Source organism: Drosophila ficusphila, unplaced genomic scaffold, assembly GCF_018152265.1.
Source record: "Drosophila ficusphila isolate 14025-0441.05 unplaced genomic scaffold, ASM1815226v1 contig_791, whole genome shotgun sequence".
NCBI classification, from domain to species: domain Eukaryota; kingdom Metazoa; phylum Arthropoda; class Insecta; order Diptera; family Drosophilidae; genus Drosophila; species Drosophila ficusphila.
The window spans coordinates 1,425,279-1,451,369 of record NW_025064737.1 but is presented as its reverse complement, the minus strand read 5'-3'; the positions used below and the strand labels follow the sequence as shown (position 1 = coordinate 1,451,369).

General features: G+C 39.9%; 4 protein-coding genes across 4 annotated transcripts; 2 read left to right on the top strand and 2 right to left on the bottom strand.

Annotated features, from left to right (window-relative positions):
- Positions 1-1,926: 1,926 nt before the first annotated feature.
- LOC108091732 (Golgi-associated plant pathogenesis-related protein 1-like) lies at positions 1,927-2,847 on the top strand. Its single transcript, XM_017191076.1, has 4 exons — positions 1,927-2,015; positions 2,076-2,204; positions 2,272-2,582; positions 2,639-2,847. Exons 1-4 carry the CDS (start codon positions 1,974-1,976, stop codon positions 2,715-2,717), a joined length of 561 nt encoding a protein of 186 aa, XP_017046565.1. The 5' UTR covers positions 1,927-1,973; the 3' UTR covers positions 2,718-2,847.
- A 13,033-nt stretch (positions 2,848-15,880) lies between these two features.
- Positions 15,881-16,909, bottom strand: LOC108091747 (calcium and integrin-binding protein 1-like). Its single transcript, XM_017191089.2, has 3 exons — positions 16,419-16,909; positions 16,257-16,364; positions 15,881-16,105 (listed from the first exon to the last, which is right to left on the bottom strand). The coding sequence occupies exons 1-3, from the start codon at positions 16,776-16,778 to the stop codon at positions 15,920-15,922; spliced, it is 654 nt and encodes a 217-aa protein (XP_017046578.1). The 5' UTR covers positions 16,779-16,909; the 3' UTR covers positions 15,881-15,919.
- A 598-nt stretch (positions 16,910-17,507) lies between these two features.
- On the bottom strand, positions 17,508-18,465 carry LOC108091750 (EF-hand calcium-binding domain-containing protein 1-like). Its single transcript, XM_017191095.1, has 3 exons — positions 17,958-18,465; positions 17,790-17,900; positions 17,508-17,731 (listed from the first exon to the last, which is right to left on the bottom strand). Exons 1-3 carry the CDS (start codon positions 18,315-18,317, stop codon positions 17,534-17,536), a joined length of 669 nt encoding a protein of 222 aa, XP_017046584.1. The 5' UTR covers positions 18,318-18,465; the 3' UTR covers positions 17,508-17,533.
- An 829-nt stretch (positions 18,466-19,294) lies between these two features.
- Positions 19,295-20,373, top strand: LOC108091756 (EF-hand calcium-binding domain-containing protein 1). Its single transcript, XM_017191099.2, has 3 exons — positions 19,295-19,746; positions 19,985-20,092; positions 20,146-20,373. The coding sequence occupies exons 1-3, from the start codon at positions 19,393-19,395 to the stop codon at positions 20,338-20,340; spliced, it is 657 nt and encodes a 218-aa protein (XP_017046588.1). The 5' UTR covers positions 19,295-19,392; the 3' UTR covers positions 20,341-20,373.
- Positions 20,374-26,091: the final 5,718 nt, after the last annotated feature.

Here is a 26,091-nt window from a genome sequence, read left to right as displayed (position 1 = left end):
TCGGTCAAATATTTCACAGCTTAATAAAAATTATCTTTTAGGCAGATTATAATTAAGAATACCATTTTCCAGAGTAAGAGTCTAGTTCTTTTAATTTTTATACCCTTGCAGAGCAAACGGTATTATAATTTCAGTCAGAAGTTTGCAACGCAGAGAAGGAGACACCTCAGACACCATAAAGTATATACGTTCTTGATCAGCATCACGATCGGAATCGAAATACGTCTGTACGTCTGTCCGGCTGTCTGTTTCTCTTCAAATTAGTCTTTAAGTTTTAAAGCTAATTTTCTGAAACTTTCCCAAAAATTGTGTAGCTATTGCACGCAGTATATAAGTCGGAACGGGCCGGATCGGCCGGATCGGCCGATTATATCGGATAGCTCCCATACGAGAGAATAATACCCTTTTGCTAAATACATAAAGTCTAAACAGCATCGAAGCTATGACGAATTTATTAATTTTCCATATTTTCGACTATTGTTTATATGATATAGTCGTCCGATTTTGATAAAAGTTAATTCTTAATTCTAGAGTCGTTAGAAAACTCTATATTCCAACAAAAAAGGAAACTAGCTTCGGCAAGCCGAAGCTTATAAACCCTTGCAGACATATTTGATGTCAAACAGAATATATAATCGCACTTCAAGAATCGAAATGGCTGTGGTGGCACACCGGCCAGCCTCTTTACGTCGGACCAAACCGTTTAGCAACACGTACCTATAGATTTTTTAAAAACTGCATTGGCTTTTTTATAATTCTTTAGGTTAGAGCCTGACATTCTGGACTTGTAAACCGCGAACAAGTGTTGCTTTTCATTTCTAAGTTTCTGAAGTGTGCAATTCCATCACGGAACTGCTGCCTTATGCACGACACGTTTGGTTTGTGGAATACTGCAGTTAGCTGCGGACCTAATCCCTTTGGTTAATCGTGCAACTTGGTGGTTTAAACAACCGGTCTTCCAACTGATTGCTGTTTGTTCGCACTTCGATCTATAAACATCCCAATTAGCTAAATCTAGTTTATATTTAGGTAGGGTGGGGTGGGGTCAGGACTAAAATTTATGGAAAAACTTATTGATATGGGGAAATGATCACTGCCGTGACGGTTGGCCAAGATCAACCAACTGCACCTATGTGCTATCTGCGGGGTGATTAAGGAAAGGTCTACATGGGTTAGGGAGTTGTGGGTGGTAAATGTGTGGGAGATCCATCGTTGAGGACCATCAGATCTGGTTCCTCTATTAATTTTTAATTTTTTTTTAATTTTGTTCGCTTCTTCAGAAAGAGCTTTGATAACATTGGACCGCGAGCGAGTTATGATGTCTGTATCGGTTTTCGTGGTTATTGTGTTTGGGCTTGCTGAGCTGGCGACCGAAGCGAAGGTAGTCAATGCGTGGTTGTTTTTTTTTTTGCACAGACGGACAGACTTATTTCGATTTAGAACGGGATGCTGATCAAAAATATATATACTTCATGGCATCTGAGGTGTCTCCTGAAATTATAATACCCTTTGCTCTGCAAGGGTATAAAAATCATGCTTGTCTGATGAAAAACAGCGGTGTTATCATTTTATTTCCGTTATTTCTATATAGATTTTTCGATCTTTCCTATGGCAGCTATATGATAAGCTTGTCGACTTTTAATGGAATTTTTTCTCGAAGGTTATTAAAAAATTCCATGTTTTGAAAATCACGCTCGCGAGATTAAAAACTACGACGTTAAAATTTTTTTTCCATTATTTATATATTTATTTTTCGAACTTTCCTGTGCGTGCAATAACTACACAACATCGAGTATTTTGTTCTTACTTTAGCTTTATAGCATTAATTTTCAGTAAAAGGTGTGGTTCACCCCGTAAATACAGGATAACCGTTTCGAAAACTATTTTGAGATCATGGTACCCGAGGCCAAATATCTTATACAAATCTGAGACTTGTCAAATTATTCATACTTACTTTGTGCATAACACTAGAAATGGCTTTGGTGAACACATTACTAGTTGTGGCTTTCTGTTGGGTAAAATATTTAAATTTCAAATGTTCCTGAACACCAACACTTTAACGAGAATACTTACAGTTTTTGGTAGTCGAGGCCAGCCCCAAGACGGAAAGCCTTGACAAGCACAACCAGTTGAGGGAAAAACACGGCTCTCCACCACTGACACTGGACGACAAGCTAACGCGTGAATGTGAGAGACATGCGAGAGTATGTCCCTTGCGTGTGTTCTAAAATTATAGGGATTGATCATTTACTCCATCAAACGCTTCAACAGGAGCTGGTCGACAAAGGAGAAGTGGATCAGTCAAGAGATACAGTAAATTACGGTGAAAACTTGTGCCACCGATTTAAAGATCCCGAGAAATGTGTTCAAGATTGGTACGATGAAATCAAATATTACGATTTTAGCAAGCCTGGGTTTGACATGAAAACATCCCATTTTACCGCCTTGGTGTGGAAAAAAACTGAAAAAATGGGTCATGGCCAAGCCAGAGATCGACTTGGAGGCACCTTCGTAGTAGTGCGATATTATCCACCAGGAAATGTGAATGGGGAGTTCAAAAAAAATGTTCCAAGGCCCATCGAGTACTTAAGCTTTACTTCAACTTTGTAGCCTTTAAAAACTTATATTTTATTTTCAGTGGAAAGGATAGCTCCAACCTACCTCAAGTCGATGCCATTCTCGTCCTACTTGCGTTCTGCCTGCACTTCAAAATTTAAGCCCACATGTGTTTTGCTTTCCTCAAACCTTTTTCGGTTGTACATTTGTAGTTTATTTAAAATTAATACATTTATTATTGTAAATGTATTATTTATATATTAATACATGTTTTAATTTTAAATACTAAAATTCGAAAAATCTTTATAGAAATAACAGAAATAAAATTATAACATTGTTGGTTTTCATCAGACAAGGGACTCTTGAGTTATGAATTAATATATGGAAAATTAAAAAATCGTCATAGCTTCGATGTTGTTTACATTTTATGTACTTTGTTCAACATATTTGAAGTCTGCAGGGGTATATAAGCTTCGGCTTGCCGAAGCTAGCTTCCTTTCTTGTTAATTTTTTACAGTCTGTGAAGTAAATACCTTAAGAATTTAAAAATTTATAACTATCTCTCGGAGACTTTTATAACAAAGGCTGATAGGAGTATTTAAATAATTCATATGCCACTTGCAGCATTGATGCCCGGCCAATAATAAATACGCACAATGGGCAAACAATTTGAGGGGAGCAAAGGAAGGAAACACAACAACTTTTCAGAGGAAACTCAGGTATGCTGAGCAAATATTCCAGTACCACAATACGTATATTCGTGTGTGAACATTTTCCCATTCCATATCCCAGCTCGGCTGTCGCTGAGAAAACACAGATGGGGCATAACACTTAGCTTTCACGCCATTTCACTGGGATTATGGCCCTACAGCTGCCAGCTGCACAGTGTTGCATAACAACAAGAAGTGGTCGTTTAAACTGAAAACTATTTTTTCTTAGTGTTGTTTTCAGATTAAGATATACGAGATGCACATAACGTAAAGTGAGATTTAGATGACATGACTTAGGTGGTTTTATTGTCAACCCAGTTTTGGAAAGAGAAATTATTTTTAGATTTCTCTATCGCTTATAATATCCTAAAAATAATATTTAGTATATCTACAATAACGTTTGCTACACAATCACGAATCCATCTGCATTTCTATCCAAACAGAATAACTTTTGATATATTGGTGCATGTTTATTACTGATTTTGTTTTATTTGGTAATCTGCCCGAAAAAGTGTGCTACGAAAATGCAACATTCGTCTATGTTATCAGCAAAAAGTGGTTTAAGCTCTGTTTGCATAACATCTCACGCACACACACAGCCCGACCACATGCAGAAATTCTTTCCAAGCACATCTCGAAGTATTCTTTGGAAGTTATGTAAACTTTATTGCGGAAGACAAGGACCTGGCCAGCAGCAAAAGAAGTCTGGCCAAGTGAACAGGTAACTATTAAATAGCCTGTCATCCCCCACATACACGATTTACTTGTGTGCATAGGCGGCTGGATATGAGCCACTGTATACGTGTGTGTGTGGTATCCTTTCAGTGGGGCAGGAGTGCAATAAAGAAATGACAACAGCAGAAGAACAGTAAAAGCTCTTTGTATGCAAATGCAACTCATGTTGGATCTGGATCCACTTACAAGTTCCCCTCGCCCCCTTTTCCCCCATTTTGCTCACCGTTTTCGATGCAGTTCTATGCTGATTTTTTCCCGCCACTCGAGTGCTCGAAAAGGCGAGCCAGACCACTCCAACCGGCTGACCACAGAAATTAAATGAAATCTTCTTTATGTTTTGCCCGGAGCCTACGGCTAAGTGCTCTCCTGGCCCCTGGACTTCGTATGTTGCTGTTGTTTGCTTGTTGATTTACAGAATTTATTGTTATTTGCTTTATTTATAGTTTCCCTTCAATATTCCCGCTTAAAAGGCAGTGTGGTGCGAAAAATACAATGAAATATAAGAAAAGTTTGGCTTAAAATAAAAAGTTCGCATAGGTAAAAGTGGTGGAAAAGGGAAGGCTTTAATATTCGAGGGTTTTTTTTAAAAGGGAGGTTTGGTGCTCCGTTTGTTTTAAGTCATTACAATACAATAATTCTTTGAAAGAAAAAACTAGATTTCCATTTATGTAATTCCGATAAGATTTAAGGTTTTACAAATATGTTCATCAAATTTATTTATGTACCTAAATTTATAAAGTAACTCGTCACTTAATTGTGGTTATTCCAAATGATTGCAATGTAATTTTTATTTACATTCGTACATCTAAATTAAAGATAGTTGGCAATATAACATGAAGTGCGTCAAACGATATGATAGCATATCAAAACAAATCATATTATGGAGTCCCAAATAACAGGGTAGATAGATGCCGCAACTTAATCCTCGTGCATTTTAGGATAACTCGGTGGTCTTAAGAACCATTTTAGCCATTCCACCTGGTTTTTGGTAACACGGACTTCGACTCTCACACAACCACACACGCGTGAGCCAGGTCCTGGCACTTGGCTGCTCCTCATGGCTGATTTATGCGCTGCGAGTGCAGCGGCAGGCAAAAGTGCTGCCTGCTCCAAGGTAGGAGAACGCTCGCAAAAGTGGCTAGGCCACTCCCCTTTTCTGGATCTCAGCCTAAGTGGTTTATACTCGGCGAGATTTTGCCCGAAATACCTATAAATTTTAACTCGTTCGTTGTCTAAGTGGGCAAATACAAGTTGCCGCATTCTCATCCGCATCTGCAACCACATCCACATCGACATTCGGCATTTTTCCCCGACATCCTCCTTCTTCGTCTTTTGCTACAATTTGCAGCACTTGTGAAAAGTTTGCGAAATTGTTGTCTAAAAAGTTTCTCCTGCGGTTTCATGCATTTTTTTGTTGGGCTTCCGTTAAGCTTAACGCACAAATTATTTGCTCAAGTTGGCCTTGCTGCACTTTTGGCCAAAGCCAAGAAGAGAGAATCTTAAAAGTCTTAGGTGCGCTTAAATGTTTTGGACCAGACTACCTTAAAAACCAACCTTTTAAATGAATTGGGAATTGTGTTTAACCAACAAGGCGGAATTAATTTATGCACCATCAAAAAGGGAATCCACTGTCCTGGGTCCCTCAGCCATTGCGGTTAGGGACATAAAAGGAAGACCGAAAAAATCTGGCCACATAATCCCTTGTAATTATGCCCAAATCGCTTAATTTTGCAAATCCACCGCGATAATTAACTAAAAGTGTCATTAAGTTTTAAGCAGAAATGAGCAACAACGTGCGACTCGAACTCGCTGAGGCAAGGACTCGATGACGATGACGACGGCGACTTTGTCAACAATAACAAGCAACGTAATTACGCCGGATCCAGGACTGGACCCAAAGCCGGCACAAAAACAAAGGCACACAGAGAACGAAAGAGAAATTAAGCAAAACATAAAGAGGATGTGGCCAAAGCCTGGAACAATGGCGGTTGGCGACAAGGATGCCGAAAAGGGACAGCTGAGAAGGTCGAAGGAAAGTGATTCGACCATGAGACACCCTCTAGTTTCGATTGGTTCTTAATCTAATTAATCTTAATCTGGCCATTAAATTAATTAGTGCCAAAAGCTTTCATTTTTCAAAAGAAACTGCATGAACATTTTCTATAATACTTGTATAACATACAATGTAAAACCACCCTTTTTACAAGCTGATAAACTAGTAACTAGCGAGTCTATCCCTTAAAAAATATGAACCTTAGCATTAGAAATGTTTTTTGTAATACAACTTTTCAAAAGTTCTGCAAAAATATTTATAATTATCAATATTAAATAGTTTTGCTCTAGAAAACTATGATTGCCAACCATTGTGATCAAAAACATTCGGAAAAAGAAAGCATGTAAGCAATTTACTACCGCTTAAAAACCCCTAATTGATTTATCGCCCGAATCTAGTAAACCCATTGTTGCCCCGACTACCCTGTAAAAGAAGAGGGCGGTGCGGGTCGACTTACACTAAACATCCATTTGGGTATTAGCCGGCGGAGCGGAAGCCGCACAAAGCGTGCCACCATTTGCGCCCAGCTGGGATACACAGCCGCGTATCCGCAGGATGCAGGACTCGCGTTGCAGGCGGACCGATGACCACGCTAAGTGCAGGTTTACACAGGCCAATGATTGTGCGCCGGCGATTGCGTCGGCGATCCTTATTACAGACCGCGCTAATTCCCATTTGAGATTGTCGCCCCTGCTCGACGACCTAGTCCTTGCCACGTCTCCCATGTCCCTCATGTCCCCCATGTCCTGCTAGCTGGATAAGCGCATCGGAACAGTGCGGGGCGAAGGACTGCCCCAAGAGGCAAGTGAAACAACAGCGGAAGCTGGGAACAGCTAAACACGGAAGCAAAGTGAACCAGTGGAAAAATAGCAGGACTTGCCGTCTTTGTTTGTCGTCCTGCCGGATTTTTGCAGCGAGTGAGGAAAGGGCGGGGAATCAGTGAGAAAGGATGCAAACATGGGAAGCAATCAACTGAATTTTACAGTGCATTGCAAAACACACTACCCGGGGCACGTTCCATTGGCACAAGACAATAAATAAAGTCAACAGATGTTTTTCAAAGATATAAATGAAAAAACAAACGAAACAAACTGCTTAATACAAAAACTGCATTCTTTTATTTATATATTGTAAATGAGGTTAATTACGAAATCAAAAATTAATAAATCAGATATCTATTAAGTGATAATCAGAACAAACCAGAATGTATTTGATTAAAAGGTCTTATTTAAATAGCTCCTTAAGTAAGCGGTAAAATAAAACAACTCTTCAATGGAAAAATGTTAGAAAGGAGCCACACATACACAACCCGGAACAAGAGGGTAAAATAGAGCGTATCTAACAGTTGCATACTGGATGTATAGAGTTTCCATTTGCTGAAACATTTACGATTTCTCCCTCTGTGAAGGTCCAGCTCGCTCCACTGCCATGGATACTTTGCAGCACTTTCGGGACAGCTTAGGGAAGCCATTAAACTTACTTAAAGCATTTTGAAAAGCTAACAAACGTCAACGTCAGTCTCAGTCTCAGCCTTTGGAGCACGGAGCTTGGAGCTCCAAGTAGGAGACCAAATCCAAGAACCCGAGCCCAGTCGGAGCTGACAGAGTGGACCAAAAGTTGCAGTGCAGTGCTGTGCAGAAGGACTGTAAATAAGTAACAAGGATATCCAATTATTCCTTCACCACAGCCCACTGGCTGGCAAAGTGGCCGGAGCAGAGAAAAGGAGAGGGGAAGGGGTGGGGCACTGCGAGCCAGGATACATAAGTACATAAATGGCCGGGTTTTCAACGAGAGGCAACGATTAAAATGCTGGAGTCCCGGCCCAAAGCCTTTCATAAATTTGCACATAATAAAACGAAATCTTTGCCTAAACTTGGCCTATTAATGTTGGTAGACCACACGCACACACACGCACCGCACACTCGCACACTAACACGCACGCATGTCGGTTTGTCCTGCGATAGACAGAAAAGGGACACAGACAGACAAAGTTTATATTCAATTCCCAGGCTAAAATGCGAAAATGCCTAGAAATCCATTTACGTAAATTCTCTATTTAGCATGCATTCGGGGCATTTTCATTGTTTTTTATACTCGTATTTCCTATCCTCCTGGCTCCGTTTTTTCCCCTTCTGTCATCAAATTTCAAAGCTAAGCTGTAGTTTATTTTGATGGGTTTTCGCTCTGGCACCCGGCTGCTCCTTTTGCTGACCCATTTGTGTGTCCTGCGGCACTGTCTTTGGTTTCAGCCCCATCGCTTTTTTTGCTCTTGTAAGTCGAATATTATCGAATTTCGATTGTCTTGGGAGGCCGGAGTGTTTGGGTTTCAAGACCCAGAACAAGGAGAGAAAAAATGAAATTATGCACATTGAGTTGTTGGACCCAAAACAAAGATGAGGACTAGGTATATAGCTATATCTATATATATATATATTTGTGCACATAAATAGAGATGTTTGCTGCTTGGGGTTGTGTAGTTCTAAGCAGATTTGTTTATAGCTTTGCATAAAAACAAAACCGGGTTCCCTTAGCTCAACAGTTTGTGGTTCTCGGCTCCCCGTATCAATATTGGAAGAGGTAACGAATTTCCGGGAATTTATTTTCGGAGGATTAAAGTTTTACCTGCATCTGCAAGTTGAATCCACAGCGAAGTGCTTCCTCCATTGGCTTTCGGGTCATTACTTGACTTCTTGTCCCGGAGTTTGCCAACAACTTGAAGTCAGCTTAAAACTTGAAAGCTGTCCCACACACACACACACATTTATGGATAAACGGTGGCTGAGTGAGGGTGTTCGCCACTGTAACTATGGCATTGCGGTTTCCTTAATTCATTTTGTTTGTAGGCGGCGCGACATTGTCACTGTCATCGTCATCACCATTCCCATTCCCATTCCTATAGTCATCGTCATCGTCATCGCCATTGTCAGTAAAAACCGCAGTCCGCTGAGTGCAGAAACACAGCCAACGAAAGAGACAGGAACACAGTCAACGAAAGAGACAGCAACGCCTACAGCAAACGGACACCTAAAAAAATGAAAGTGAATTGAAAATTATTCGGAAATTTAAGACGTAACTATTCTTAGCTTCAAATACATCCAAAATAAAATTCACCAAAACCTACAGTTCCATTTTATCATAAATGTCGCAATTAATTGTTTATGGGTGTACCTAGTAGTAATTTAGTCTCGGCAACTAATTTATCTACAAAAGTTAACATACATTCTTTTTCCTGCAAGTAAATTTATTTAGTTGTAATTTAACCTTCCTATTTTATAGTGTATAAAGTGATGAGCCAGACGAGAAGGCTTCTCCAGCTGTTGTTCTCGGCGTTGTTTTTAGTTGAATGGCAGCGCTAAGCGGATTAACGTTGTTATTTTAAGTTCAACAAACGGAACGAAGAATAAATTAATGAGTTTTCACTGTGGTCGAGCAGACGGCATCGGCCCACCAAATGGGTTTAACAGCAGAAAGCCAAAAGCCCAAACGCACACACAAAAGCATCTCTTTTCGAAATGTGGGTTCAAGTTTCAACCATTTAGCGCACTCACCAAAAACTGTACGCTGATATACCCTAGAAAAAATTCGGCTTTATTAATAGAATAAATTAAATGATTTTTCGAAAATAAATTTGTTTTTGGTCCAGATTTCAACAAACAAAGTTGCATTTCTGCATTCGTTCATTAAAAAAGAAAAACCAATGAAGTCCTGAAATAAAGCTATTTTCAAAATGTTTGTTTTGATCATGTAAAATAAAAATAGTATATATACACTTTTTACAAAATATAAGCATTATTTTGATAGACCTAAAATAAACACAAAAATGTTTCCCACCTTTATGGAATACAGAACCTTTATTATCTTAAAATAAGTTTATATTATTTTATAATTTTCTGAAAATAAGGCTTTAAGTTAGGGTAAGCAAATATTAATTTTCCGAAAACTGAATTGACCCCAAGGGAGCATTTTCCTCGTTTTTTTCGTTTATTGGTTTCTGTGTTTGTAATTGTTATAGTTTTCGCATTGATTGTTCAAATATGTGACTGTTCGTGGGAATGTGCCGTTCTCTGAAATTGTAATTAGTTCGAAATTTATGCGGATCCACTTCCGCATTTTCCCATCGATGATCTCGTCCGTACGGAGCTTTATTTTTTATGTTCGCGTTGCCGACCACGTCCTGGCAATTATTATTGCTGTATATGGGGTTCTTTTTGTTTTTTGTTTTGCCCTTTGTTTGCTCTTTTTTATGAAAATACTATGAATTTCCAATCCCAAATCGGATTATGGCATTAGCCGGACCCTCTGCGCTGAGAGCCATCGAGAAAAAAACAGCAATTGCAAAAGCAACAAGGGAGAATAAAACTTTTGAGAGGCTGAAGGTCGAGCCATGACCATAAAATTGTGCTGGTCATGCTGTGAACAAAAAAGCGCCAATAAGTTGAATTTTAATCATAATGATATGCAGCTAAGCCGGCAACGAAAAGATACACTAAGCCATTTAGCGGGGTTCGATGTCAAGTGCACAAAAGTTTGGTCCACAAAAAATGGGGAAAGAAGAAAAGGGTTGCGAATTCGAGCTGCGATGCAATTAAGCAGTTTCCGACAAATTGCCATCCAATATTTCTGGCCAGGACAAGACGGCTTCCCGTTAAGTACCCCTTTCGCCATCGCTCTTCCTGCCAGGATGCATCCGCCAGTTCATCCGCTCCGAGCTTTGACGAGCACAGCCAAGCGGAAAATGGAAAGCGCTCAAAAGTCCTCCGCCTTTGACGGCTCCTGACTTTGAGCTGCACTCAGATGATAGCTCTTCTTAGCCGCTCTAAGTTGCTCTGACATTTTTGTATCGCATTGCGAAATTCCCCGCAAAATAGCGGGTAATTAGCCAAACTTCTGGGCTCTGGTAATTGATTCCGCGAACTTTTCCTGGTGAGCCAATGGAGCTTATAATTTGGGAGATTAAATGCAGTGATTTTAATCGAATGTTAAGTTAGCTCCAAAATCGAAGAATTTGGCAAATCAAGCTTAGGTTTTATTCAAAGTCAAGAAATATATAAAATGTTCAAAAAGTGTAATAAATTCGTATATTAAGGATCAGTAAAATATACCAGAACTCTGTAACAATAAGAACACCGCACGCTTAATAGCTTAATTTTAGATCTACTTAAGAGTCTATTTCTTCCTCTTCTTCTTCTTCTTCGTTTAAGTTACTGCCACTTTACTTTTGGTTTACGAAGTTTTTCTTAATCATAGTACATACTTTAAACAATTAAAATGATGCTAGGTTAATTTTATATGCATGTTAGTGACATTTTGTCAAGGTTTTAATAAGACTCCCTAATATAATATTTTAATTTGAAAAGGTAATCAATTGCAGATTAATATTTTTAAATGATCAAAACTCTAACTCAGTTTATTCTAGAAAATTTGAAGCTTTGTAAACTCAACAAGGTTTTCTGAAAAACTTGAGGACAAGCACACACATTTTGTTTGCCTGCGTGGGAGATAATTGACAAACGCTCTTGCCCTTTAACCGGTTTTGTTTGTGTTTGCCTTCTCAATTTGCCGCAAAGTAGTTGGCGCCCGGAAGAGGACACAGGTTGAAAAAGAGGCGGAGGTGAAAATTTCTTTAACGAACTCAAATTCCGTGAAGCTTTTGAGTTGGCCAGAAATTAACTCACTCGCTTACACTGTCCCACAGAGAGTCAAAGCCAAAAGCCGGTGCAGAAATGCAGCAAAAAATACTTGGCTTTGATTCCTTGGCCCTTCTCTTTCCCTTTTCCTTTCCCTTTTCCAGTCTCTGTCCCTCTGCTCCGGTTCGTTTTTCTTGTGTTTTATCTTCCCGGCTCTTCCATGGCATTCATTATGCCAGGATCCCGCCTCATTCCGCACCAACTGGCCCCTCGATTCGCCTTCATTTATCACAGTTTGTGCGCATTTGTCGAGTCGCCTTATCCCGAGTGGGTGGCCTAACATCCGCTGCCGCTTTGACAGCCCCGAGATCCCCGGGGAAAACCCCGAGACACAAACGAGAATTTCCCCGGGAGGGAGTGGCAAGTGGCAAGTGAGTGAGGCAAGTTGTCAAAGGGAACGCTCGGCGGAAAAATGTCTTTTAATTAGTGTTTAATTGAATTGCAAACTGGAATTTTAATCGAAAATTGCAGCGGGTCGACTTTTCCGCCCCGTTTGCTCCCAAAGTTTGCATTGTCCACTGAGCTAAATGGTCTGTTTGCTTTGCCAACTCGGCCTGGCCATTGATAGCCCAAAAGTCACTTGCGGCCATCACCCAAGATTGTCAATGGACTGCGGTTAGATTTCGAAGGAGATACAATTAGGAACTTCGGCAAGCGGCGATGAATTTCTGTGGGTGGAACTCAGCTTAAATCTGAGGAGAAAGTTGCTGTGTTTCCTGATTTAAATTATTTTATCGAACAACTTTGACATTTCAAGACATAAACTAAAACTAAATAAATGTTTTTTTATATATGATTTAATTTAATTGTGATATAACTCATTTTAGGTTGAAAATTTTAATAAATTGTTACTCAAATATAAAAGCATAAACAACTAATTATATTTAAAGGATAAGAAATTTATTATTTAATAGGCAGAGAAAAACAAATAGATTTTTCCGTTTTAAGCATTTTGTTCTTTAATTAGATATACTACTTAAAATTACAAATAATTGATCAAGCGACATTATCGTCGTTTATCCTTAAAAGCAAAGGTACGCAGTCTGAAAAGCTCCACTTTACGTTCACCCGGTGCTCATCTGTCCCTTCAACTGCAGAGCAAATTGCTGGGCACCACATGCCCGCCTTGGTTAATTGATTATAATTACATACATGTCCTAATGCAATTCATCAAACGCGCATTGTCCCCGGATCTCCAGACCTCCGTGCCCCCGCTTCGTCTTCCCAGTTCTCCAGTTGCCCTGGTCTTCAGGTGTACGGGTGTACGAGTGTACGGGTCTCCGGGCCTCCGGCGGAACGCCCTGCACGCCTTTGACGACAATAATGAGCATAATGATGCTGCGGGGCTGCAGGCCATGCGGATGCTGCTGTTAATGCCACAATAAAGACCGCAGCATGGATGCCGATGGCCCGAGGAGCGCTGGCTGGCTCTGGCTCACGTACAAATTGCATGATTACTATCAGGGATAATTAATGTTGATGCCAGCGAGACTCAAACATGTTGCCCGATGGCGGACGACGGTCGACGGACGGTTCGACAAAAGGCCACCTCGGCCGGGAAGTTCTGCCAACTTAAGGCCTTGGGCCACATGCTGGCTTAGACCGTTGATATGGGGCTTCGAGTCTGGTGGTTGTCAAATGCAGCCAGTCGATCAAGCCAACCCGGTTTCGAGTTTTAATGAAACTACAACTTTGATGTCGGGCGCAGGTTTTTGGTGGGAAACTAGAAACTGGATTAAAAGCCGCCCGCTGGCAACAATTAATGTAAATCAATTCGAAACACATAATGCCACTGCATAAATGCCAAATCATGGCAATACGTGAGCATTCTGCGGCTTAGTCATGTCCCAAATACTTGCAAATGCCAATTGAATCGAGCAAATTATCAGATGATGTAAAGGGCGGGAACGGGAGGAAAAGAGAGTGCCGGCGCACACAATTCTCAAATTGTTTGGCTCGAACGCCGCACAAAACCGTATGTAATGTAATCAAACGCATTGAAGTTAATGAGCTACTTAACCGACTTCCACTTCCGACCTGCCACTGAATCCCAGCCACTGCGGCATGTGCGTCTGCGGTGGGGCATATAATTATGGGATGCCTTGAATTGGGTCGAGAACCCTAGCCGACCACAAATGCCCGCTGAGCCGGTGGGCTTAGGCTTTTATAACCAGGCAAGGCATTATCGCTTTCACTCAGCTTTAAATCATACTCTGCTGGTCCGAAATCTTGTTTATTACCCAATTATTAAATGACTCGATTCGAGTAAAGGTATCCTTTTACACTCAGTGACATTGCAATTGTGCTATGGTTTTATCCATCCAATTAGCATAAGCTATCCAGGTTTGCATACTCCACCAAATTGAAATACATAAAACCAGCTGTCAACGATTTTACATAAATTACCTTAAAACAAGAAAGGAAGCTAGCTTCGGCAAGCCGAAGCTTATATACCCTTGCAGTCAGCAAATATTTCAAACAGAATACACAAAGCCTAAACAACATCGAAGCAACGACAACTTTTCTATTAATTTTTCATATTTTTGAATATTGTTTATATGTCAGCTACATGATATAGTCGTCCGATTTTGCTGAAATTGTATTTGTTATTCAAGAGTCGTTAGAAAACTCTATATTCCAAAAATCATGATTTTCTGATGAGAAATAAGGATGTTATCATTTTATTTCCGTTAATTCTATATAGATTTTCCGATCTTTCCTATAGCAGCTATATGATATAGTTGTCCGATTTTTATGAAATTTTTTTTATGAACCAAGGCTAGTTAATAAACTTGATACTCAAAAAATCATAGTCGTGTGATGAAAAACAATGACGTAATCAACTAATTTCCTTTAATTCTATATATATTTTTTGATCTCTCCTATGGCAGCTATATGATAGAGTTATCCGATTTCGATAAAATTTAACCCGAAACTCAATAGTAACTAGAAAACGCCATGTGGAAGAAATCAAGTCGATCTGATCAAAAACAATGGCCTGAGAATTTTGTAATTCAATCTCTTGTATGGGAGCTATCCTATATAGTCGCCCGATCCGGGCCGTTCCGACTTATATACTGCGTGCAATAACTACACACCTTTTGGGAAAGTTTCAGCAAGATAGCTTTAAAACTGAGAGACTAGTTTGGGCAGAAACGGACAGGAGGACAGACGGACAGACGGACAGACGGACAGACAGACAGACGGACAGACGGACAGACGTACAGACGTATTTCGATTCAGATGGAATAAGACAAGCTAGTAGCATACTATACTGGGTCAATCATTTAAAATTCATTTTTTATATTGTTTTAAATTTTCGCCACTTATTCTTGAGCTATGAAATTCACTTTCAAATGATCTGTTATATTTGACCAGTTTTTATACCAAAACGAGAAAGGAAGCTAGCTTCGGCCACCCGAAGCTTATATACCCTTGTAGTCATCAAATATGTCAAACAAAATATATAAAGGTTAAACATCATCGAAGCTAAGACGATTTTTCTACTAATTATCCATATATTCGACTATTGTTCATATGGCAGCTATATGATATAGTTGTCCGATTTTTATAAAATTTAATTCGTAATTCAAGAGTCGTTAGAAAACTCTATATTCCAAAAAGCAACAACGATGTAATAATTTTATTTCCGTTATTTCTATATAGATTTTTCGATCTTTCCTATGGCTATATGAACGCCATCTAGAAGAAATCAAGTCGATCTGATTAAAAACAACGGCGTTAGAATTTTGTAATTCAATCTCTTGTATGGGAGCTATCCTATATAGTCGCCCGATCCGGGCCGTTCCGACTTATATACTGCGTGCAATAACTACACACCTTTTGGGAAAGTTTCAGCAAGATAGCTTTAAAACTGAGAGACTAGTTTGGGCAGAAACGGACAGGAGGACAGACGGATAGACGGACAGACGGACAGACGGACAGACGGACAGACAGACAGACGGACAGACGGACAGACGGACAGACGTACAGACGAATTTCGATTCAGATGGTGATGCTGATCAAGAATATATATACTTTATGGGGTCTAAGGTGTCTCCTTCACTGCGTTGCAAACTTCTGGCCAAAATTATAATACCCTTTGCTCTGCAAGGGTATAAAAAAGAAATCAGTAACGATAGCTTTCACAAGTCGTCATTTTAATTAAATTCGTCATTTTAATTTAGATCCAAATGCAAGTTTATGCAATGGGCCAACAGATCTTTGTCTTTCTTCGATGGGAACAACCAGCCCAAGAATTCGACTAAAACTGGCTGCTGTATGACGACAGTGGAATAGTCCTCATAAGAAATAACGCCGTCCCTGTCCAGATCGAACTTTTTCATTAGGAACTCAGTCATATCCTTAAAGAGAAAATAAAATGATTTAGGCCGCGCTCATTAATGAAATATATCTTATTTAGGGCCCTCTAAGAACTGCGATTGTTTTGCAATTTAAGTGTTTTATAAAAAACGAAATACAATTTTTAACAAAGTTCTCCTTCGTAATACTCACCGCCTTAAGTTCGTTAATTTCATCTTCGTCGTCCCCGACAAAAAAGGTATCACATGCCCTGCCGACTTGTTCTCGATCAATAACGCCGGTTCCCTTCGTGTCGTACACCTGTAAAAACATCACTTAAGGCTATTTCCTGTGTAAGTATCCACTCGTTCTCACCTCGAAGGCAAATTTCATTCGCACGTGGATGTCGCTGGTTGTGTAGAGATAAAAAAGGTTAATCCATGCCTGGGGACTCACGAATTTCGTGTCCTTTGTGATGGCCAGAAGAGTGCGTTCAATGATCTGCCTACTTGCAACGTTAAACAACACCAAATATATTTCGAAGAACTGCTTATTGGTCATTTTCCTAGCATTGGGCCCATTGGCTTTGCAGAACTTGTAATAAACAAGGAGTAAACAGGTGATTTCCATCTGGGACATCTCCGAATTAGCGGACAACTCCTTGATCAAACCGCCATAGAGAGCGGCGAATCGACTGTTCTCCATGTTACCAATGGTGGTATCTAGATTTTCCATGACTTGTTCTTGTTAACGAGCTCTGTTATTTTGTCTTAGCTTTTTGCAGCTTTCAGTTTTTTTTGTTTGCTTTGAATATTAATACAGTTTTTTTTTATTTTTATGTGTTTTCTGTTCTAGTTTTTTGGAGTTGTGATTCAGACGTTTACATTCTATATGACACCATTTTTTTTAGGCCTACTCAATTTTTCAATTAAATTTAAAATATTTTTTTTTTTTAATTATGCTAATAACAGAACTATTTAAAATAATTTAATTTTTTATATAGGGATTATAATTTTATAATAGGACAATATGCAAATCTATATTAAGAATATTCTAAATGGTTATTGTCATTGCTCAAAAATCTTTTTTGTTCTTATGTATAATTTTTAACGCTCACTGAATTAAAATTATGAATAAATTGTTTTAAGAGTACCTAAAAAAAATTTAAGCGATCTAAAACCATATATCAGATACTTGTGACTCAGATACCCAAGTTTAATGGGTATTGCCCCTTTTGTAGATAGTTATTGCAAAAAAATTCGTTTAACCATCCTTGTTAGACATACTATTACATATTCTCACAATATTCTTACATTCCCACAAGCTTTTTATCAAACTTAAACAAACGAAAAACAGAATCAAAATCCAAACACATTTAAACTAATGCAAATTCAGTATTAAATGGATACCCATTAATCACTAATATTGTATTTTTATTGTTTGCTTTAAATAAAATAAGGAATAAAAGAAAATCAGTCACTGGCTCTTTATTAAGGGTTACTATAATTCAGCAGGGAGTCCATATTAATAACATGCGCCATGAGATCCTTTTCGTCCCTGGAGGGAAAAAGCCAGCCCAAGAACTCAACCAAAATGGGCTGCTGGGAGACCACCGAAGAGTAGTCCTCAAAAGAAATAACTCCATCTTTGTCTACATCAAACTTTTTCATAATAAACTCGGTCATATCCTGAAAAACAAAATAATGACATAACTTTTTATTTAAAATAACTTGAGTAGAATCTTACCGCTCGGAGTTCAATAAGTTCGTCCTCGTCATCGCCATCATGAAAGAATTTCTCGCATGCCACGCCCACCTGCTCGCGATCGATAACTCCAGTGCCCTTAGTATCATAGACCTGTGGAAAGGCGAAGTAATTATTTCCTATTTTTTTTTTTGGTGTACCATAACCTACTTCAAAAGCAAATCGCATGCGCCTGTCAAGATCCTCAGTTGTATAGAGATCGAAGAGTTTAACCCACGCCTGCGGACTCACATAATTCGTATCTTTTGTTATGGCTAGAAGAGTACGCTCGATGACCTGAATGTTTGCCACGTTAAACAGCACCAAGAATATCTGGTAAAACTGGCTTTTCTTCATCTGCTTTGCTGTAGGACCGTTAAATTTAACGAACTTGTAGTAAACGCAGATCAAACAGGTGATGTCCAATGTGGACATCTTCGAAGTTGCTGCGATCTCCTTGATAAGACCGCCGTAAATGGCGGCAAATCGACTGTTTTCCATGCTGTTGATAGTAGAGTCTAGGTTCTCCATGTCCTTTCTGTTTCTGTTTCTGTTTTGGCAGTCTTATGTGGGACAAAAAGTGATGTCTATGTAGTTCTTATGATTTGTATATGCGGGTTGTTGTTTGACGTGATATGTTTTTTGTTTGTTTATTTGTTAGAGTTCAATGACAGATGTTTCCCTGTTTTACTGTTCCACGGTAATTGAAAATATTTGGTTGATTGATTCAACGCCGCCCATTTATGCACATTTTTGTATGCAAATTAACATGTTTCCAATTCGGTTTTCGCACAATTTGTCTTGCTTAGGAAATTTATGCTGTAAGCCTCTCCCAAACACTGAACGAAAAATATATCAATCAAAAGTCCATACGAAAATCCAGCCCGACCCGCCTGTAAATCCGCCAACACTTTGCGATGTCAACTTTGGAGGCATTAAGGAGCGTGAATCCATGCAGCTCTTCCCTTTTTTTCGTTAGGCTCTTCCCTCTTATTTTATTGTTATTATGCCGTGTCGAGCGGTTTAGCCGCCTCCTCATTTCTCTGGAATTTCTGAGGGCGTGGCATGTGTGGGTGTGTGGGAGTGTGGGAGTGTGTAGGAGTGTGTGGGGAACACATACAAAGGGAGATTCCGAACATTTGTTACCCCAAACAAAATGGCTACACAGCCATTTCCGCCGAATTTCCACATGGAAGGCTTTACACCCATCTCGGCGCTTTTGTTTGGATTATTATATTCGCGTTTCTCATGCGCACAGCTTTCAGCTTGTGCCTCCTCCTTTGTGTACGCCGGGTTTGTTTCAAATATTTATTCGAAATGGGGGACAGATGTAGTCCATGTAGCGTGGCTGATGTATTTTTTATGTCGCGGCGCTGTTATATTGCTTTTAAATTGCGCTCGTTACATTCTTTGGAGGCCCTCGGATTCCTGCTAAGACTTACCCAATCTATTTGCAATTTGTCTTGCATAACCCGCACACTTTTAAGTAGGCTTTTGCCCCAAACGTTACTCATTTTCAGCACATCCCCCACACACAACACACCACCTCAGCACCCACCAAAACTAACAAAAAAATACTGTTGTAATTGTTTAAGAAACCACCAAAATGAACCGCATCGATCTCACCCTGGATGACATGGCCAACACCAAGTTCCTCACGATGTACAACAGTCTGATCAAGAGCTTCACCGCCTCCACGGATTTCTCCTCCAACGAGGTGGTCAGCCTCCTAATTGTCTTCTACAAGTACGCCCTCAACAACGGATCCCGCTCGATGTCCACCCGCCAGCTGTACAACCTGTTCCTCGTCAGCTTTGGGATCTTCGACGTTTCCATCATCGACCGCATTTCGATGAACATCACGCAGGACGGCCGATCAGTTTCTCCCGAGGCTTGGATGCGGCTGTTCTCTGTGTTCTTCACCGGAAATTTGCAGGAGAGGATGAAATTTGCTTTTGAGGTGGTGAAGCTTACATTAATATCCTTTTAATCGTTTAGTCGAGTTTAAGCCATTTAGTACAAATTACCCTTAAACATAGTTATTGAAAGGATTGCCTAACGATTTAAAGTAGGTTTTTCAATTTTAAATTCTTATAATTAGAATACCAAGTTTACAACTAAACTGAACTTGAACTTAAAATGTTCTTCAATATTATTAATAAAACTAATACTTTTACCGTCCTCTTAAATTAACGTAGGTTTACACAAGTGCTGGAACAATGTCACTAAATCGTGAGGTAGTCGGCTTGGCCATTGAAAAATTCTTCAGCGGCGACGACGACGACGAAGTCAATGAACTCCGTGCTGTAAGTTAATATATGAACAATTATTGTTTACTTTTGACCCGTTGCCCTCGCAGGATATGTGCGAGTTCATATTCGTGAAATTCGACACTGACAAAGATGGCGTCATTTCGTTTGAAGAGTATTCCGAAATTGTCCAGCATCAACCCGGTCTGCTTGAGTTTTTGGGAAAGATATTTCCCGATGATAAAGACCGATCATTGGTTGCATACTGTCATAATATTGAGTCGATGTTTCCGCCAGAAGACTAACATTAAATAAAGTGGTGTTATTTGTGCGAAAAACTTGTTGTATTTGCATAATTTTATACCTTTTTCAACCTGCTTAGAGGAGATTCCATAAAATAGCGCAAGTGTTGAAAATTGGCGCTCAGAGGCTTTCAAACCGGCTTACAATAAAGTCATTTTCCATTAAGTACATACTGGGAAAAGTTGAAATTGCCTCCGCAGACTGCGAATGCGACTGCGGGTTCTTCTGTTCTATTTTTTTGCGCCGAAATCTGTGTCTTGTGTTCATGTTCAACTCCCTTCGAAGCGCTTTCGATGTTCTGTAGGCGGTGCGGGAACTTTTGTTTGTCTATTTTGCGGCTTTGTAGAGCAATTAAATTTGCGCAACATATGCGGGCTCCAGAGACAAAACAAGGACGCCTTTCAGAAGCAGCAAAATTCTAATTAAGTTTCAAAAATTATGTGTATGGAGGTTGGAGATGAATTGGAACGATTTCATGCGTTGGCTGGCAACAAAGTAATTTTTTAGGGAAAGAATCATATTTTTTATACAAAATTTATGACCGACTTTAAATTAAAATTTGTCTTTGGTCTTTTCTTTTATAACATGATTGCTTAAAATAGTAAGAACACCATTATTACAATTTAAAGGGGTTTAAGGACAAAATGTAAAACCAAGAGAACCTTTCCAAAATACCCATAACAATAGAACAATCAAGAGAGCAATTTTTTTTAAATATCCCAATAAATATATTATATATAAAAGATTCGCTTTTAAAGACGTTACTTTTCGAGGTCTTGTATTTCTTGTCAGCTGTAATTATGTGGCAGGTATGGAAACGCTAAGAGAAATGTTCTGCGATTGCTTTTCCTTGGCATTGTAGCTGTCACTTCTGTTCATCAATCAATCGCTGTGAGTGCGACAGGGCGTATGGGTAACATCGAAATCGAAAGTGGAGAACCGAAAGTTGGCCATCAAGTTGTGTGGGGCAATCAGCGAGATGCCAGCAATCGGATTGCCAGCGACAACAATTTGGTGACCCAGAGTCATTGACACGCCTCGTTTTCGGGGGCATTGGCTGGGCATTAAATTCAGCGCGTGACTTTCACCCCAGACATTTGTTGCTGGCCCGCCCCGAAAAATCCCGCACGAGCCCCGTCCAGGATAATGAAAAAGGGATCCGAAAAGGCTCAGCAGAAAGCATGAAAAGTGACCGCGACATCCAGCTGGCAGCTGACCCACTCCCCCTTTTTGTTTTGGCCGGAGTTCAGAGTTCGTCACGACTTTGCCACTTTGCTGCAAAAGGGTCCTTGGCTTGTTGTCCTTTTTTCAGCATTAACACGCGGCCTCCTGTTGCATTTCAGTTAAAACGTCGAGGGCACACCACACTCTACCCCATTTCAAGGCTCCTTTTTTCCTTCGCTTTGTGGCTCGAGTGGGTTCTCCATGAAAAACAAAGCCATGAAGCAAAAACGCAAAGGGGCAGCAACAAATTGGGTAAAAAACAAACATGCTCCCCACATTTGTATTCCTGAACGATGTATCCTGCTGTTATCCTTTCGCGTTCGTCAGTCCATTTATCGCAGCCAAACTTTTGACGGGCAACGGTTGGGTTTCCTCCGCATTTTTTTGCTGCCTGCAGTAAATCTTGCGGTGCAACCGGCTGGCATTTTTATGAAGTTATACCGCAAGCCCATCTGCAGCCCTCCCTCTGCATTAACACATGCCAGATGAAAATGTGCATTTTCCAAATGAAATGACCGCGAGTGTGTGGGTGCAAGCGGAAATTTGGGGGGAAAAAATTGATACTTTTTAACATCCGATTGAACCTTCGCCAGACTCGTAACAAACATGATTAACCACAGCTATTACGGCATCAATTTGTATTTTTTCCGTGCGGTATGGAATCCAGAAATGTTTCATATGAAAGCGATTTACAGAATCCAGGTAAGTAAATGACAAAAACTCTTCTCATATTTAACTGCTTATATTCTGGTCAACAGGATAAGCCAAAATCATTTATTTCCAATACCAACACTTTGAACACTTCATTTGAATAATGTGATGTGTTTTAAATATGTTTGTGAAGAATGTGAATTACCATGTATCTCTCAACTATTTATCTTAACTCGTTAGAAGCCAAAATAAAGAAATTTACCCGTTTTTGGTCACAAACCTTTAAATTAGCTTCGTGTTTTATTTTGCATTAGCAATTCGAAACGAAAACAAACCATTCAAACAGAAAGATAAAAATCATAATGCAAACAAATTGCCTTTTTAGAATTCAAAGTGCCGACGGGGCGAGAGATCTAATGCGTTTATGCCTCGGGCGAATCTGCTTGAAAGGAAGAGGAAAATGCGCATTCTGCCTTTGCTTTTTACGATAACGATAACAATGATAATAATAATCCGATTCCCATAACGTCAGGCAATCGAGAGGTGGGGCGCAGGAATGTCGAGGCAAAGTGCCAGGCGACCTGGAATCGGTTTGATTGTCACATTGTCATCATCTGCATATTAAGTACAAGTGATTACACCCTCGCACTCGGCAGATACAGATACATGTAGAGGTACAGATACAGATACAGGTGAGCACATGTCCCCAGTTCCGGGATGTTGATGTGTGCAGCATTGAAAATTCGGCATTTAAATCCAGCCAAGCAGCAGGGAATAAGAAAAACTCCAAGCACATTGCGCGCTCGGAACACAAAAGCCAAGTATCTACGAGATACATATGTATCTTTTGTTAACGAGCACGAATCGGAGCAAATGTAAATGTTTTCCAATGTGTCGGGGGCAGGATCCAAACACGTTTGACACGGCGGCAAGGAGAAATCAAATCAAATCGCTTTTTGGGTGAGAAAGAAGAACGGAAACGGAATCCATTTCAGGCACGTGAAGTCGTTTGATTATCCTGGTCTTTGTGCTAATGATAGAGTGGCGAATCTTTAAGAAAGTGCCGCTCCATTGTTGTGCTGAATTGTATACTATATTGTACCAATACCCCCATAATCTCTCACGTGGCACTGAGGAGGAAAAACTCATTTGGCGCAACACAAGCTCCAATTAAGTATGACCAACTTCCACAAATGACTCTACTGCACTCGACCTGGGGCTGCAAATATACTGCAGAGGTCAAGATAATATGCTCTATTTTATTTAAAAGTATAAGCCTACAACTATTTATTTCTTGATTTGAATTTTATGACTAAATTGTTTGGGTCAAGAAATGCATTAAACTCCGGTATAATTTATGGTACTAACTTATAAATTAAGCGAGAGTAATATTTTCGGGTTGCTAGACTATAAATTTCACTTACATGCATGTAAGTTTTGTTGGCTTAGTTCGTGTGAGCATTTGAACAGTTCAAATTGTTGCTATTATCTTGACCCCAGCTGTCTGTACATTGTTTCGTTTTCTTTGTCTCTGGCCCGGAATTAAAACTAAGCACTTCGGAGCACACAACTGGCATAAACAAAAGTCAGACAATTGGGAGTGCCTCGAGCTGGAAAAGGAAGTTCGGAGGAGCCGGAAGCGGGAAAGCTGCAAACAGACTTTGGCTACAGAAAACTCGTACTTGAAAAATCGTAAAATTGAAATTATAATTGCCACTGCAACTGATTCGAGGCGCTCCTTCGCTGCTGTCTGCTGCCAAAGATGCTCTAATTACGCCCCTAAGTGGCTGGAATCATTAAAACGCTTGTCAAATAATAATTGCCCGCAAACAATTCATTTCGCCAGCGGTTCCTAAATTGTGGTGTTTTAGAGTACCCTTTGAAGTAAATGCGGGCCCGCCACCTTTTTCGGTGAACTCCAAAAGACTTGAGCCACTAACCGACTTCAGTTGGCAGTTGGCTATGGCGAAGTGCATGTGGCGTGCCGGATGTTGTGACAGTGCCAAAAATATTCCCACATTTCCCCGCAGACCCCAGAAGGGATAAAACTCAACCCTGGCCCTGCGGCACTTTTGGTGCTCCACATAACATAGCATGGCGTTCATTTTTTGTTATCCGAATTTGGATTCGGTCAGTTGTTCTACTTCGCTTTTGTGCGCTGACATTTTTGCTAAATATTCAAAAAGTTTTCCCGCTTTGGCGTCTCCCCCGATTCTGTTGTCGGGCGGATTTTAAAACCATATCCGAATGTTTGTTATACACACCGTTCTTTTTCAGGGTACAAATCAGGCTGATGGCTTTCTGGTTTCCGTTCGATAGTTTCGGGCGACAGCAACACACGTCGCCAGGACACCCGACAATCGTTAGCCCGGAGTTTAGTTTTAAACTGCGTTACGCAGGCAAATCTACGTGGGTCAGCAAATGGAATGTGAATTTAATCTGTCCAATGGCAGCACGGCTCAACTTTCAATTGTTGCCGTGGGGCAGCTTAAATGCTCCACTTAAATAGCCAGTAATCTGAAAGTTTCGATACATAACTACACGTACTTAAGTAACCAAAGTTACATGGGGGCTTAAAAACAAAAATGATTTTACTTTCCTTATGTAATATTGCATATTGAACTAACTATGTTATATACATGCACATTGTACAAAATACCTGGTCAAATTATCCTATGAAATATATCCTTAGTTTTTCAATTTCAGTCCTTGTTTGGTCTCAATTTTTATGATATGAAAAAGGCTGCCATTAAATAATAGGAGTGTAAACAGCTTGAGCTTGAAATTGATTACATTTTGCTTTAGAAAAGTTTCAACTTTAAGTCGAGGAGTGAATATAAATATACTGTTTATAAAACTTCAACTTTACTCAGTCCACTAACTTCAATTTATTCTCTGAAATTATCTGACCTTAAAAGCTTAACTCTTGATAGTAAATAAATACTTTAAGTGTACTTTGGATGACTGAAGCACAAAGTTTCCGCAAGATGGCATTGCTTTTAGCTACAGACACAGTTTTGTTGTTGCATTTCAACATGGTAATATCTTTCAGTATCCCATCTCCTCATGTGTGGCCATCCATTTCGCATTTCGGAGTTATCGGAAATGCAGCAACACTTCAGATTTCAAATTATTTTTAAGTACCCAAGAACTGTGAATTGCACAAAAGCCAATTCTCGGCATTAGGAAATTGTTTTGTACTTCTGTGTGTGTTTGTGTCCTTTACAGCAACAACGATAAGAAATCCCAAATAGACAAACGTAAATGTGGCCTCTTATATGGCGTCCAAGTTTGTGTGTCGAGTCCGGGTTCGATTCCCTTGCATTGAAGAAACTCCAGTGAGCTTTGCCTTAAATACACTGGATAAAAAATTAAATGCAAATATTTGTTTATATGGTTTTTATAACTCATCTTTACGATTGTCTGTCCTTTTGATAAGTGTTAACTCTAAAGCCTCACAGCTATATATGCAATAATTATAAGAAGATAGTAAGCATGTCTAATGATGAAGTCAAGCCATATCAGATAACAAAAACAAGTATTATTTCGTTCACTGCACAAAAGCCGAGGAGGCACTGTGGGAACATGAACCAAAGTGTTTGTTGCATGCAACTGATTGCAAAGGATTTTATGGCCGCTGCTGCTGCTGCTGCTGCTGCAGTTACCCTCCGTCCTTGGTCCTTTTCTTCCTGCTGCTGGCCCCTTGGCAGGACGATGCAAAAATCCACAACAGCAGCAGCTGCCGATCGCAGCAGCAGCAGCAGTGCTGCACTTTTCAGAGGATGCGGATGGGGCGTGGAATGGTGAAATGAGGGTGCAAATGGACTGGCACGGGGTGAAATGTCTGCGCCGACTTCCTTGTTGCCACAGAAGGTGTC